This window comes from Lepisma saccharinum, chromosome 15 (assembly GCF_977018435.1).
Source record: "Lepisma saccharinum chromosome 15, izLepSacc3.1, whole genome shotgun sequence".
Classification (NCBI taxonomy): domain Eukaryota; kingdom Metazoa; phylum Arthropoda; class Insecta; order Zygentoma; family Lepismatidae; genus Lepisma; species Lepisma saccharinum.
In genome coordinates this window covers 53,322,862-53,338,120 of record NC_139243.1, presented here as the reverse complement: position 1 = coordinate 53,338,120, position 15,259 = coordinate 53,322,862, and the positions used below count along the sequence as shown (strand labels likewise).

Sequence of the window (15,259 nt, the reverse complement as noted above, 5' to 3'; positions counted from 1 at the left end):
GACTTTTTAAACGCCCTGCTTTCTGCTTGCCTTTGGAAGTGGTTGCCGTGCTTGTGTTTTGTTTCGCCTTCATTGTTGAAATGCGCATCAACATTTTTTTTAATGTTTTCTTTTCATTATCTCACATTTGCTTTAAAATTATTATTGTCGTAACATAATCGTGACTTATGTATGTCACTTCTGACAATTTGTAATATATGTATCGTATATTTATTTGCTTCATTTCCAACAAGGGTTGAAGTTTACTTAGTCTACTGTATTATATTGACACACACACATACATTATATATATATATATATATATATATATATATATATATATATATATATATATATATATATATATATAATATTATCTGTCTTTGTCCTGTCAGGAATCGCTTCCTGAAGTTTGTCGGTATTGTTCAGAACCAGTCTGTATCTTTATTCTTCTACTTACTGGAAACGTATTGCTCGACCATCTATGTTCATTTCAATATATTGCTATCAATACTTTATAATACTTAATCACCCCTTTTTGGAATTTCGTGTCTATCAGGAGAGAGATGCCCCCAGCCCTGCAAGTGAAGGCTGTGGAGTTGTGGCTTCTCTGTTGCATTGTCTTCGTCTTTGTTGCCCTCCTGGAGTTCGCCCTTCTCCTCTTTCTGGCACGAAGGACAGAGGACAGAAAAGAAAATGAAATACCGCATCCAAGACAAGGCTTCAAACATCGATTCCTGGTAGCCAACAAGGTTAGTGGTAACGTTTTCCTTAATTTTTTCTGGGTAATTATTTCGGTAATTTTAATTATAATTAAAGTGTAATAACACTGGTCAACAGCCAAAATGCGACATGAGTGATATATACAATTTCTAGTCAATATTTGTGTCCTAAATACGAAACTGTAGTTAAAAATCGCAATGGACTAATTATAATTGAGTTACAGGGCATTGTTTATTTGGAGAAGTTCCCTATGTATATGTATTGCATAGATGTAAGAAGTAAATGCTGAGTTTGTCTTTTCTTATCTTATTTTTTTTATTTGTTGTAAGGAAAGTGGGAACTGTTCAAGACCAGCCACAAAACCTCTTTATTCATTGTTTTGTGAGGTGTTAATTTGTGCAGACGTGATTGTGGCTTTATAAAACTAGGTTGAGTGTGTGATTTTATCGAAGATCGTGTTTGCGTATTACGTGGTCCGTTTCTGGTAAGGTTGACATTTAATTAAATTGCTGAGTGATGTTAAAAAATGCCACGTAAATGCATTATCAATGCTAACAATGTCTGTTATGTTTATGGTCATATTGTGTTTTCTGGACAGCGGAGAAATATTACCCCTGCTGTAAGAACAGCCTACAATCTATATTTCAGTAAATACTGCAAATTCGGTGATGAAGATAAGACTTGGGTTCCACATTTCCGTTGTAAGACCTGCTACACGAATCTGCTGGACTGGATGAATCACAGAAGACCATTGATAAAATTTAGTATTCCCTTGATTTGGCTGGAGCCCACTAATCATACAGACGATTGTTTATTTTTTTGTATGGTCCCATCAATACAACGTATGTCCAATACTAAAAAGAAGACAATTGTATTTCCAAATATTCGTTCTGCTTCTCGTCCTGTGGCACATAGTAATGAACTACCTGTTCCATCACCCCGTGAATCTTATTCCGTAGACTCACAAGACGAACCGTACGATCCACAACCTTCCACATCTACAGATCCGGACTTTGCAGGTGATGTTAAACTTACAGAACAGCACAAGGTTAGCCAAGGCAGAGCTATTAGCCTCCAGAGTTCAGCAATGGAATTTTCTGGCTAGTAATGTGAAGGTGTCATTTTATCGTGACGGTCAAAAAATGTTTGAAGAATACTTTTCTACCGAATGAGATCTGATATACTGCAGTCATATTAATGGTTTATTGAGGGCTATGGGCATTAAGCACATCTGTGAGGAGAGGCGCGGTATAAAATCTAAAAGCTGTACTGCTTCATAACAATTGCCGTCAATCCCTATTGGTTATTGTGTGCAAAAGAAAGAATCGCATGATAGCCTAAAATTCCTCCTTCAAGCAATTAAATACAACAACTAGGTATATACCTATGGAAAATATGTGCAGATTTGAAAGTCATTGCTATATTAACTTAACTCCAACAAGGCTATACCAAATATTGCTGTTTCCTCTGCGAATAGAATAACAGAGATAAAGCTTCTCATAGGCTTGGTCATTACGTCAAAGTATGGAAACTGGAAATATGAATGTACATAATGAACCTCTCGTTGAATCTGAAAATATTATAATTCCTGCACTTCATATAAAGCTTGGACTGATCAAAAACTTTGTCAAAAAGTTGGATCGAAACTCTTTGGTATTCAAATATCTACTTAAAAAATTTCCAAAAATCAGTGAACAGAAGATCTAGGAAGGAATTTTTGTGGGCCCTCAAATTCGTCAACTTCACCAGGACGAGATCTTCGAACACCTGCTAAGTAATGTTGAGAAAGGTGCATGGAGTTCTTTCGGAGAAGTCTCCAACAAATTTTTGGGAAACAAACGTGCTGAAGACTATAAAAACTTGTAAATAATTTGGTTTCATCGTATTAAAAAATGGGTTGCAATATGTTCCTTAAATTGCATTTTCTACTCTCATCTCAATTTCTTCCCGAAAAGTTGTGGGGAGGTAAGTGATGAACACAGTGAGCATTTCCACCAACAAATATCTGTAATGGAGAAAAGATACCAAGAGAAATGGAGTAGAGGAATGCTTGCCGACTAGTGCTGGACAGTAACCAGGGATGATCCTGAACTTCACTACAAGAGAGAAGCAAAGAGGAAGCGGATTTAATCCCACGTAAGTAGTAAAGAACACACCATACAGTAGTATAGTAGAAAATATTTATTTTGTGATTAATGTAAAAACTATGATTCATGAATTTACTTGGAAAGGCAAATGGAAATGTACCCACGTTTTGTACTGTTCGCATAATACAGTTCAAGCGTAAAAGTCACATGCACACCAAGCATACGTCATTCCACTACGTTAGAACATTGGGAAACCCTACTTTTCGACAATACCTCGTATAATTCTTAAACCGGAAGTCGAGTGGCATTTTCATTGTCAGTTTCGTGTTCAGCATCATGGATTGATAAAGAAAAGTGAATTTTCATCCATGTCGCAAAAAAAATATTAAAATTTGTTGACCAGTGTAATTAATTACTTGCGCTTTTTACTTTCATTTATTCCCACAAGGATTATGTTCGGTGATCGAATTGGGTCGGTATGAGCCAGTATGGCGTACCGGAAATAAATTAAGATGCCAAAAATCATACTGGCAGTAAATTTTTAAAATTGGTACTTATTTTGGAGCTGATCACTTAGTTATACGCAATGTCCTACAATGTACTAATTTCGAAGATGAAGAGGAAAATCCTCGTCTACAAGAATCTTGGAAACACTGCTTAAATATGCTAGTCCATTAGTAAGTTTACTAATTTGTGTACTTATTTGTTTATTATTTAGGCCTACCTATTCACTAAAACATGACATGTCCGTTGTTCATATTACGCAGTAGTGAGTGGTTTAATATCTAATACATTATTAGTTATTAAATACATTATTAGTTATTACAAACCATGCGTGGCACAAATGAAAAAGGAACGCAGTTTGTGGTGATGGAAGAAAAACAGAATCGATGTATTATTTAAGAAATCACACAAGAAAAGGATTGTATCTAAAGACAGGTCTGCACATACGAGCACACTGGCAGGAATTTATTTCCAATTCGGTCACAGCTAATGTTTGAAACACCATGTAAAATTTACATGTACATTGTAAATAATGGAGTAAAAGGTACTAGCGTTTATTTTAAGAATCGTAACGTTCTGGCAAACGTGGGATCTAACCATGAACCTTTAATGATTGAGGTGGGTGACGTAGCTCATTCAATCATTCATCCTCAATGGTGAGCACTCGCCCCTGGAAGTTACGTAATGGTAATGGACGAGAGGTTAATTTACACACTCAGAAATGGCAAAACACAAGGTTTTGGATTTATACCTTCAACTCTAGATCAACATGGTTGGAAAGAACATTCCCGCTGATCAAATCGAATCGTGTTCAACCGCGCAATCTCCTCAGTTTCTACTTGTTCGACGACACCAGGCAAAAGACCCTCCCACCGCCCGTTGCTCTCAGTTTTGTTCTTTTCCCTGTAACTCTGGCCATTGCCCTGCAAATGCCAGTTGCTCAGCACTTAAACTCTAGTAAACCAGGAAGATTTGTTAATAACTGGCATGGCATTCTTTGAATGCCTGATAGAGCAACGGCCGATGACTGAGGTTAAGAATCCTGGCTTGATATGATTCTCTATTTAGAGGAGATTGATACGGAATCAATGTCCACCAATTCCTCTCATCAAAAAACTTGAGATAAAAATAACAACTCTTACAATGTAGAAGCCTCAATGAAGCTTTTTTCCGATGCGAGCCTCAGCAACTGGGCGGGTCGTAGGTGGCGGATAGCGAACGGCCACCAGATATGGTGGTTAGCTGCGAATAAGGCAATGCCAAATAAGCAGTCCCGGACCGAGGCGACAATGCTAACAGGGCCTGGGGAGGATGGTCTTTGGCAAGTCCATACTCAATAAAAACCCAGAAAAGCCCAATGACAGCATTGTGACATGGCGAGGAAGTGCCGCCATCAAATAAGCACTGCCCCTACTGCCTTGTAGGGAGGGGAGGGATTCCCAAAGGCTAAGGGAAGGAACCCTAACAGAAAACCGGCCAACGGCTCTAGAGATGGAAAAGACTGTAGAGTCCCAACATCCTAAGAGGCGGAAGAGCTACAACCCCACTGCCTTGTGGTAAGGGTTTTGACCCGAAGGCTATGGGAGCAAACCCAGAAAGAAAACCAAGCAAGGGCAGAGGCTTAAAGGGAGCACTCCTCCCACTGCCCTAGCTTCATCGTAGGGCTAATAACCCACATGAAGTGAAATAATACATATTCAGAGAAACACAGGAATAGAAGCCGAACAGAGTAAACAACGACGACAATGCAAGGTAAAACGGACTATGAGATTTGGAACCTGGAACATCACCTCCCTCTCAGGAAAGGAAGTGGAGATTGTAAAGGAAATGGAGAAATATAAATTAGAAATATTAGGAATTAGTGAAGTCAAAAAGAAAGGATCAGGAGAGGTTGACATGGAAAAAGGATATGTTCTCAGGTATTCAGGAGTAGAAAGAAGGAGTAGAGCAAAAGAAGGTGTGGGAATTATTGTTAGCGAAAGACTGAACACTAGAGTAACTGACTGGAAAGCAGTTAATTCTAGGATAATAAGACTGAATTTGGAATTGGAATTAAACCGTAGGATTACCATTATACAAGTATACGCTCCTACAGAGGATAAAGATGAACTAGAAAAAGAACTATATTACAACTTCCTCCAACAAATATTAGATGAGGCTAGAAATGTAACGGAAAACGTTATTATAATGGGAGATTGGAATGCTAGAGTGGGAAATGAAATTAGACGAGGACATGGAAGTTTGGGAAGGTATGGTGCTGAAAAGACCCGAAACAGCAATGGAGATAAAATGTTGGAGTTCTGTATTGATAACGAGCTCCGCATCGGAAACTCCTTCTTCCCGCATAAAAGAATACATCAAATTACCTTTGAAGCAATTAGCAGAGGAGCACAAAGCACAATAGATTACTGCGTGTATACAAAAAACACCCATTATGATGTAATTGATGTAAGAGTTTTTCGCAGTGCCGAGCTCAGTACTCAACATAAACTACTAGTAATGACGACCCGATTCAAACCACTACCTGCACCAATTAAGATAAACCTTACTAAACTTAAAATATCAACATTAGAAACCCAAAATAAAAGAAAGGAGTTTCAGAGGAAACTGAAAGAAAAACTTAGAGAAAAAGAACAAAACCATGGACAAGAATGGAATCTGGAAAATAAATGGAAAGTAATGAAAGAAAGCCTCAATGAAGTTGCAACAGAAATATGTGGAATAGTAAAGATAACAAATAAAAAGAAGCAGACAAGATGGTGGAGCGATAATGTGAAAGAAAAAGTTTCAATTAAAAAGAAAGCATGGCTAAAATACTTAAAGACCAAAAGAATGGAGGACAAAGAAGCTTATATACAGGCAAGAGATACAGCAAAACGGATAGTGAGAACAGCGAAGAAGGAAACTTGGGAACAATTTGGAAAGGAAATAGAAGAAAATCATAAAAATAATCCAAGAAAATTTTGGCATGTGCTGAAAAATCTGAAAGGAAAACGAGGAAAGAAAATAAGGAATATCAAAAACAAGAATAACGAGGTGAAAACCAATATGAAGGAAATTTTAGATACGTGGAATGAATATTATGCGGAAACCTTTAGAGAAGAAGAGGAATTGTATGAGGAAAGACCCATGAGGGAAGAAAATGAGAACGTGGAAGCTGAGGAAGAAATCCAACTAAAAGAAGTACAAGAGGCAATTAAATCTTTAAAAACTGGTAAAGCACCCGGTTGGGATAATATACATCCAGAATTTATAAAATATGGAGGAAAGGAAATAGTAAAATGGATATGGGATTTATACAGACTAATATGGGCAACAGAGAAAATACCAAAAGATTGGGAACAGAATGTAATAATTCCTATACATAAAAAAGGAAGTACCCTCGATTGCTCAAACTATAGAGCAATATGCTTAGCGCCAGTGGCCCAGAAACTATATTCACACATTATAGAAAAAAGATTAAGGCAACAAGTGGAAGATAAATTGGAAGAAGAACAAGCAGGTTTCAGGCCCCATCGTCAAACTCAAGATCTAATCTTCTCCCTGAGGAACGCAATAGAGAAGATATTAAGCAGAGGAGGGGAAATATTTACAGCTTTTATTGACTTAAAGTCTGCCTTCGACAGAGTACCAAGAGGACAAATATGGAAGGCCCTTCATCAGTTCCAAGTAACGTCAAAACTGACTAGAATAATTCAAAGTCTATATAAGAACCTTAAAGGAACGGTTAGAATAAATGGACAATCCTCCAAGGAATTTAATATGGGAAAAGGAGTAAAACAAGGTGATGGACTTAGTCCTCTTCTTTTCATATTATTCATGGATCAAATTATAAAGCAATGCAAAAGAAGAACAAGAAAATGCAAAATTGGAAATTATAAGATGAAACCGGTATGGGTACAAACATTAGTATACGCTGATGATATTGTTCTCCTAGCAAAAGATAGCAACAGCCTACAAAATGCTGTCCTAGAGTGGGGCCGAGCATTCAAAGAACGAAAGATGGAAATCAATGTTAGCAAGACGAAAGTCATGCACTTCACTAAACAAGAACCAGCAAGGATGCGCATTCATTGGAATAATAAGACCTTAGAACAAGTAGAACAGTTTGAATATTTAGGAACCATACTAACTGCGGACGGGAAAATGGATTCTGAAATTAATCACAGAATTCAGAAAGCAAATAATCTGTACTATAATATTAGTAACACCATTATAGGTAAAAAGGAGATTAGTAAAGAAACAAAAATGAAAATATATAAAACAGTCTATCTCCCCACGCTACTATATGGATCAGAAAGCTGGATAATGCAAACCAAATTGGAGAGCAGACTTACTGCTACTGAAATGAAATTCTTAAGAAAAACTGTAGGAAAGACAAGGAGATATATGATACGAAACACAACAATAAGAAGAGAATGCCTGAATCAGGAACCACTAATTGAAATCATCGAGAAGAGAGAATTAGGCTGGCTGGGACATCTTATTAGGATGGAGGAAGAGCGTAAACCGAAACAAATATTTGAGGCCCGACCAGAAGGAAAGAGAGGAAGGGGACGACCCAGGTTGAACTGGAACCAGTACATTTATGGACTGGCACAGAAGAGAGGGAAGACACCGGACGAAGTGAAAAGACTGGCACAGGATAGAACTTCTTTCAAGAAGTGGCTGAAAGGACCCGACGCCTAAGTGGGCATAAGGGAAAAGAAGAAGAAGAAGAAGAGGAGATTGATACGGAATCAATGTCCACCAATTCCTCTCATCAAAAAACTTGAGATAAAAATAACAACTCTTACAATGACACCGGTCGTCATGGGTTTGGATGTCTCGCAGATGACTGTTGTCTCTGAATAATTCCAGCATGCTGATTCCAAAAATGAAATCCATTTTCACCCGTCACGTCTAGTTTATTCAGAAAACAGCAAAATTTTAACTGCCTTAATTTCACAATAAAATGTGCAATTCCATTATTTCCTCAATAGATGGCTCTGTTTAGATGGTGGTAAAATATTGATTTTCTACAATACAAATCCTCCAATTTTGAACTATAAATGTATGTAGAATTGTATGCATGTAATCTGCCTTCCACCTTCACACGACACATTGTCATGAAAATTGTATGGTCTTTGATTACGTAGTTTTACTTTTGAAATTCGTCATGAAAATTTCCTTCACAAAATGTCCAATACTCAATCTTATAATATGGTGGGTTGATTGAACTTAGTGACGTGGAGAAAAATCCTGACCTAGGGAAAAATCCTGACGTGATGGGAAGAAATTGATGTCATTTCCGTGAGCAGAGTTTAACATATTTAGAGAATCACCTATTGGTTTGTAAGCAACCAAAATTTCCCTTACATTAATTTATTTTGTTGCGTTCTGTAATAGATGCAATAATATGGCGAATATGATAATTTTGATTGTGAAAGTGTGAAAAATCTTGTCGTGATGCGAAAAAATAGATGTAATTTCCGTGATCAGCATTCAAAATACTTGCAGAAACACCTATTGATTTGAAAACATCCGAACTTTTTCCTCAGTAAGGTGTAAATGCCAATATGTCGCTATGAAACATTTTACAAGTCGAACAATAATCTACTTGTCTGTCTGAATGGCTTTTTAACCAGGCCAGGTTGATTGTCAACGCCTTGACTACATTATGTAGTGATGTTGTCTAAAGATTGGTAGATGTATTTCGTATATGGGTCGCATTTTTGTGTGTAAGTACGTACATCCTTTTTGGCGTTTGCCAGAACTATTAGGCACACGTTACTTTTTAAAACCCAAACAGGGGAAGCTCAAGATGAAATTTTTTCCAGGGCGAGGTGAACTTTTGGCGCCCTCTCCTCTAATTTCTAACCTGGCATCCCACCCCAAAAGTATCCACTCTACCCCCATCCATACTTTCAATTGACCCCAATAAAAACACGACCATGTTATATATTACGGCTTTGAGGAAGAAAAATAATAGCCTTATCTTCTAAATACTTTAAGTGTTACTGTTAAAGACCACATTTATTGTAGGTATGTGTTTATTTATAATCTACATAATGATATCAAAAGAACAGGAGTCTCTTAGTTTATATTGCTATACTCTGTCTCTGGAATCTGTGAAGTAAGGCTCCAGATATTCCCGGTACAGGGCGTACATCATTTTGCAATATACTTGTTATCTCATGCAGCTGTAACTTCAATTACTTTTTTTCCGGGTTCGATACCCGGTGGAGGCACATAGTGGTTCGGATCCCACTTTAAACTGTAGGTCCAGTCCCGATTAGCCATACTGTGCATAAAGTGGACTTAAAACACCAACTCAATCAATTATATTTTTGTCTATACACATCCAAATCGTTTTCAAACAAATAGCCACGCTTATACAATCAGAAGATTTGTCGCTACTCAAGAGGGACGTTCTGGTATGGTGCCCTTAGAAGGGCGGCTTCCTGGGCAGTCGCCTGGCCCTTAAGTCACCTCTGAACCTAAAATCTCTGCCGGCGAAGTTTACCTGGCGACACTCATTAATTATGAGAAATTAAACAATGGTGTATGGCATTGAAATTAAGATATTTGTGTATGCTAACTGACCAAAAACTCTCTCTTTTGTTAAGATTTACTACCTTGTCTCTTTGAACATTTCCAGAACCCAGACCTCTTTGCCATGGTTTCCAGTGAGCCCACTGTCAGAAGGAAAGGCTGGAGAAGATGCTGCTTGTTCTCAAAGTCCAGCAACTGGAACAAACTGGACAAGATTTCTCTGATTGTGTTCCCAACAATGTACGTCTCATTCACTGTGACCTACTGGTATTACTATTTCAGCAAGATGCGTGACACCTACGAAGGGTACAAGTCCATGGACAAAGGCTGCTTCAATAATGTCACGCGTAACCAGTAGACTTTTGACTGAAAATACAGCTGATAAAGCTGCCAGGATGTTTATACCAGGTAGCCATATTTATTGTTACCCTACTCAGAGCCTTTTGGAGCCCTTCGAGGCATTGGATTGCAAGGAAACTTGGTATCGAGGCTATTGAGACCATAGGAAAGCGAATACTGATGAAAAAATAGTTCAAATTTGCACCACCAGGTGGAAATGTGGCGCTGAAATTTGGTGCACAGTGAACACCGTCCCTGGAAACGCTCTTGCGACCATTGATCACGCTGTCTTTCACTTCCAAAGGTACATTCACATTCACGTTGAGCATATTGAATACTTCTGTGCTGACATAAACTAAAAATAAAGTTTTACATGTCCGACGTCTGGTTGCTGTTATTTCAGCGCCACATTTCCACCTGGTGGTAAAATTTTGAACTATTTTTTTTCATCAGCATTAGCTTCCCCATGGTCTCCATAGCCTCGTATCACCGCAATCTGATGCTTCGAACGGGCTCCAGAGGGGTTTGAGATTGGAAAATTTAATTATGACTGCCCAGAATGTCAAGTTTCCTTCCTGATAGTTTCCGACAATCTGTGAGAATTGCCTTGAGTTGTTCCTGATATGCCTTGCAAGGACTGAACCGTCTCGTATTTCTGTGCACCGGTCACATATTTTGTATGCAGATATTACTTTATAAATTAGCAACCTCGTTGGTCTATCGCGTTTAGTGGCATACAATGGACAATATTAGTGTGACATCACTGAGTAAGATTGAGTTCAAACTCGTCAAGTTTTTCCCCGCTATGTGACAGCATTGGGAAACCCATGGCAAGGGACAACTTTTAAAATTGTGACTGCAGTCATAAAACAAAATTGTGACGTGTATTGCCTGAAATAGTACTCTGCAGTTTGTTTCTTTATACAGCATATTTGCAGAAGATACAATTCAAAATACAAGTGTATCCATATACGCTGAATAAAAAACACAACTTATTACTACCTTCGTTGACCCTGTACATCAATGCAAAGATGAGATTTCGAAGAATATAGGATAAAGTAAAGAATAACTGGAGCCGGCGTCCAATCAGGAACCGCAGCCAATAGGCGGTGCGTTGTAGTCAATAGTCAACAATCTAAAATTGTAATTTGGTTAAAAATTCAAGTATTATACATAATTAAGGTAGAATGTATTTTACATGTTGTTCGATTATTATAACTTTTTGATTTACTTTGTTAAATCTGTAAATCTATAAATCTTGGAAAGTATTTTAAGGGTAGTTATGTTTAAACAATACTGTTTAGTTTCATAATCCATTGCACAGAAACTGTGAGAGAAATATTGCTTAACTATCAATAGAATAGTTACTTTTATATAGTCTGGGTGTCCCACCCGTGACAATGATAGCATTCCTATCGTTCATCGAGTGGTGCATATATGTTGTATGTTCACAAAATGGGCGTCCGGAAGAGAGGGCCTTGCCCCCCCCCCCCTGGAAAATGAAAGTCAACCGAAAATTATATATTTCACACATATAATTTCATTTCAGGCACAATAATATGTGTTAATTATTGCATAAATATGATAAATTGAAATTTAAGCAATGTTTTTTGAGGGAACAACACTATTTTTGGGGAAAATGTGCCTTGTTTGCCCCCACCGTGGAAAAAATACCTTCCTTGCCCCTTCCTTGGAAAAAATCCTGTGGACGTCCATGGCTCACAAGAAAAAAAAATCATCAACAAATGTGATATTTACGTCGTATGTGTTTCTAGAATATGTGAATATGTAGTGGGTTTGTATATTTTTGTGTAGGATTCCTATTATCCTCGGATTTTCCCATGGCAGTCCTGGAATGGTCGATTTCGTCCCGATGTTCTGAAAAGTTTCCTTGGGACACACTAATCCTACTGCTCCTCAAGATTGAGGTGGATTTAGTCATTTAAATGCGTGCAAGTAATTTTCAAACGCTTAGTTTATAAAGCAATCTAACAGTACATTGAGGCTCCCTATCAATAATACAAGAGTTAAAGTTTAGTTAAAAGAAGGTACTGAATAAATCTTTGACTTCACGATGGCACTTTTCGGCAACGGTGCTAGTTTTATTTCCTTGTGTTTGCAGCGCTGAATTTCAGTTAACATCTATAACTTTTGGCGTACACAGAAAGGGAGGGGGCTGAAGGGGCTACAGGCCCCTCCAAAATTTTGAGAAAATCAATATTTTCAAATAAAAGCAGTGAGGAACACGTCAAAGTCGCAACCACGAATTTTTGTCTGGGGGCAAGTACCACAATAAACGTACCAATAATAATAATAATAATAATAATAACAACAACATTATCATCATTAGTATTATTATTATTTTTATTATTATTAGCAGTAGTAGTAGTAGTATCACAGACGTTATTATCCTCGTAAATTACGCAAAAAAGGGGATAGATGTTGGTGCTAATCATTTCTGCGGGAACACATTATTTCAAATATGTTTCTCAAAACTTTCAATTTCTCATTAATAATGGAAAACTAGCATAAAAACTGTATTTTTGAAAGACTGAAAAGGAAATGAATGACAAATGTATTCCGAATATATTTTTTTACATATAACATGCATAACTTCCATGTGCAACATATGTTTTACACACATGCGACATGGGGCGACGTTAAATAAGAAAATACAATAACACATATGCAACATGCTAACACTAAATTGTGAACGTACTCAAAGTTTTATACATTTTAAATACATTAATCAAATCATCCACCTTATAGTAAACTAACAGCAAAAATGATATAAATTGTGTCTCAAATGTGCACGCTCAGGGGCGATTCCTCCATGTGGGAAGTGAGGAACTTCCTACAGTTAATTTATACTTGTTTCCAGTTGTGTACTTTTTTAGAGTTCAATGAGCGTTATACAATTATGAGCGCCACGTAAGTTCGCTATTCAACTATCAAGAGTCAATGTGTTATCACTTACTCGCTCCAGAACTGTTGTCCAAAGACGACCGTCTTTGCCTGCAGCTGAGCGGCTGAGGAAGCTTTCTCGTCGTCCTACAGGCAGATGGATGAGGGGCAGTGCAAGGGAGGAAGGTGGTTGCCCAGTTATAAGGTTCGCGAGGAAGCTCCCTTGGTTTCCTCAATCAGTGATGCCAACCCTAGCCAATAGTTCTAAACCCAGCAAGATTTGGACTTCGTTGGCACTCTGTTTAGCATAATGGTAAAAAATCCAGCATCATCTAAAGAACAGGCGTCCCTGGGAAACAGAGAAATTGAATTCTAATGAAGATATTTGGATGAATTAAAAAAAAAAAACTCCAGATCTTTTCTGTACTGCTCCAGCTGACTTGTTTCAAACAAATGGAAGTATACTGATCAAGGGACAAGCTTTTACAGGTCCTGGTCCATCCTTTCTTCTAATCTTTTCTTTATCCTCCCCGATTTAACAAGTGAAGAAAAATTTTATGATAGGAAATCGGTAGAAAGTTGGGGTCACAAAAACGGACGCCGTTACTAGCCGTCGAATTTTCTTCAACTTTTTTCAAGCACTATACTTGACCCATTTATTGAATGGCCGAAATTCCTAATGTTGCTTAAAATCAGTAACGCAGTTCGCTACTCCAAAATAGTTGCATAAATTGAACTTAAAACTACTACAGTCATCAGAAAGTGGTAAATTAATAATAACTGTATAATAATACTAATAGATCCTAGCATAATTTTATCGCATTTAGCGTAATCTAAGAGTTGAAACAGTACTTTTTCTCATCAGCAGGTTGGTATTGGCAGAACTATCTTCATTTCATACACGACAGGCATGGAGGGCCTGCAGCTAATATTATAAATGCAATGGCTAGTACAGTCATGGACACGTCTGGATTGTAACACTCCCATTGACTTTCAATGGTATCGTTACAACCCAGAAGTGTCCGTGACTGTACAAGCGATACGTGTGACTATGTAGTCGAACGCATTTTCGAAAATTTTCCTCGGTCTGTTTATCATAACTTCCTACACCCAAAACAATCCTCGAGTCACCACTGTGCACGCTCCTTTCTTCAAAACAATTGTGTATGCATTTAAGACACAATCAATTAAGAGAAGTCTCACTCCTCTCTCTGGTAATTTACAATGCATGAGAGAAAGCAATCGCATAATGCGAGCGAAGCGAACAAGAAAATTTTTAGATCCAATTTTTGCAAACTGAGAACAATATTGATTTAATAGGGCGCAAATAATTTCAGGCGGCGCGATGGCATTCTCTATTTTTCAACTTCTTTCATTTAGATTGTTCGGCACCCAGAGCAAATTCTCGCTCTCCCCTAGCTATGTGCCGGCAGGGGCGGATCCAGGATTCAATTTTTTTGGGGGGACCAATTTCCAAAAGTGTACACATAAATATTAATGAAGATTATAGTACTACTTTAATTAAAGTTTACCATGGTGAAACAAGTATTTTATACTTTAATATTTCTTTAAGCACCAATTCCAGTCATCTGTACATGCGGCCAAATTATTAAGAACAAATATATTAAAAAATTATATTGTAAAAAAAACAATATATTAAATATAGCGTATTCCTCACGAACACAGAAACGCACAAGTTACAGAAGTATTTTCATATTATAAACAGTCTGTTTTACTACATTCTTAATTCTTTTTTGCTTTATAATTAGTTTAATGTAGCACCTGAGTCCTTTTCAGTAACATGCATGATACATGATAAAGCTGCTAGTAATTTGGACACCAGTTGAACTTTTCAATCGTCAAATAATTGGAACTTAATAAAGACATTTAACTCATCCTACATATATTGTAGCTGTATTTTTGGTGAATGTTTCCTTGCAAATTTGTCAATAACCTCCTCTGGTTTCACTTCGTATTTGTCTTTGTGGATGTTCAGGAGAGCCAAACCATTCAATCGTTCATTACCCATTGTAGATCTAAGGTTTCGCAGATTGGAGAATGAACGCTCAGCTGTAGCCGTTGTGACTGGAATCACACACAACAGGTGAAGCAAACTTCTAATGTTCTAACCTGCATATCGTAACAGGTTCCCCTGATTAGAGAAAAGTAGCAAGCCAAAAGCAATAACC

The 15,259-nt window shown here is 37.5% G+C and overlaps 1 protein-coding gene across 1 annotated transcript; it reads left to right on the top strand.

Annotated features, from left to right (window-relative positions):
* The first annotated feature begins 545 nt into the window (after positions 1-545).
* Positions 546-10,185, top strand: LOC145999254 (glutamate-gated chloride channel alpha-like). Its single transcript, XM_083136189.1, has 2 exons — positions 546-731; positions 9,934-10,185. The coding sequence occupies exons 1-2, from the start codon at positions 546-548 to the stop codon at positions 10,183-10,185; spliced, it is 438 nt and encodes a 145-aa protein (XP_082992315.1).
* Positions 10,186-15,259: the final 5,074 nt, after the last annotated feature.

Coding starts and splice junctions, on each gene's coding strand:
- LOC145999254 (XM_083136189.1), top strand. CDS start 546: ATGCCCCCAGCCCTGCAAGTGAAGGCTGTGGAGTTGTGGCTTCTCTGT. Junction 732..9,933: donor GATTCCTGGTAGCCAACAAG/GTTAGTGGTAAC, acceptor GAACATTTCCAG/AACCCAGACCTCTTTGCCAT.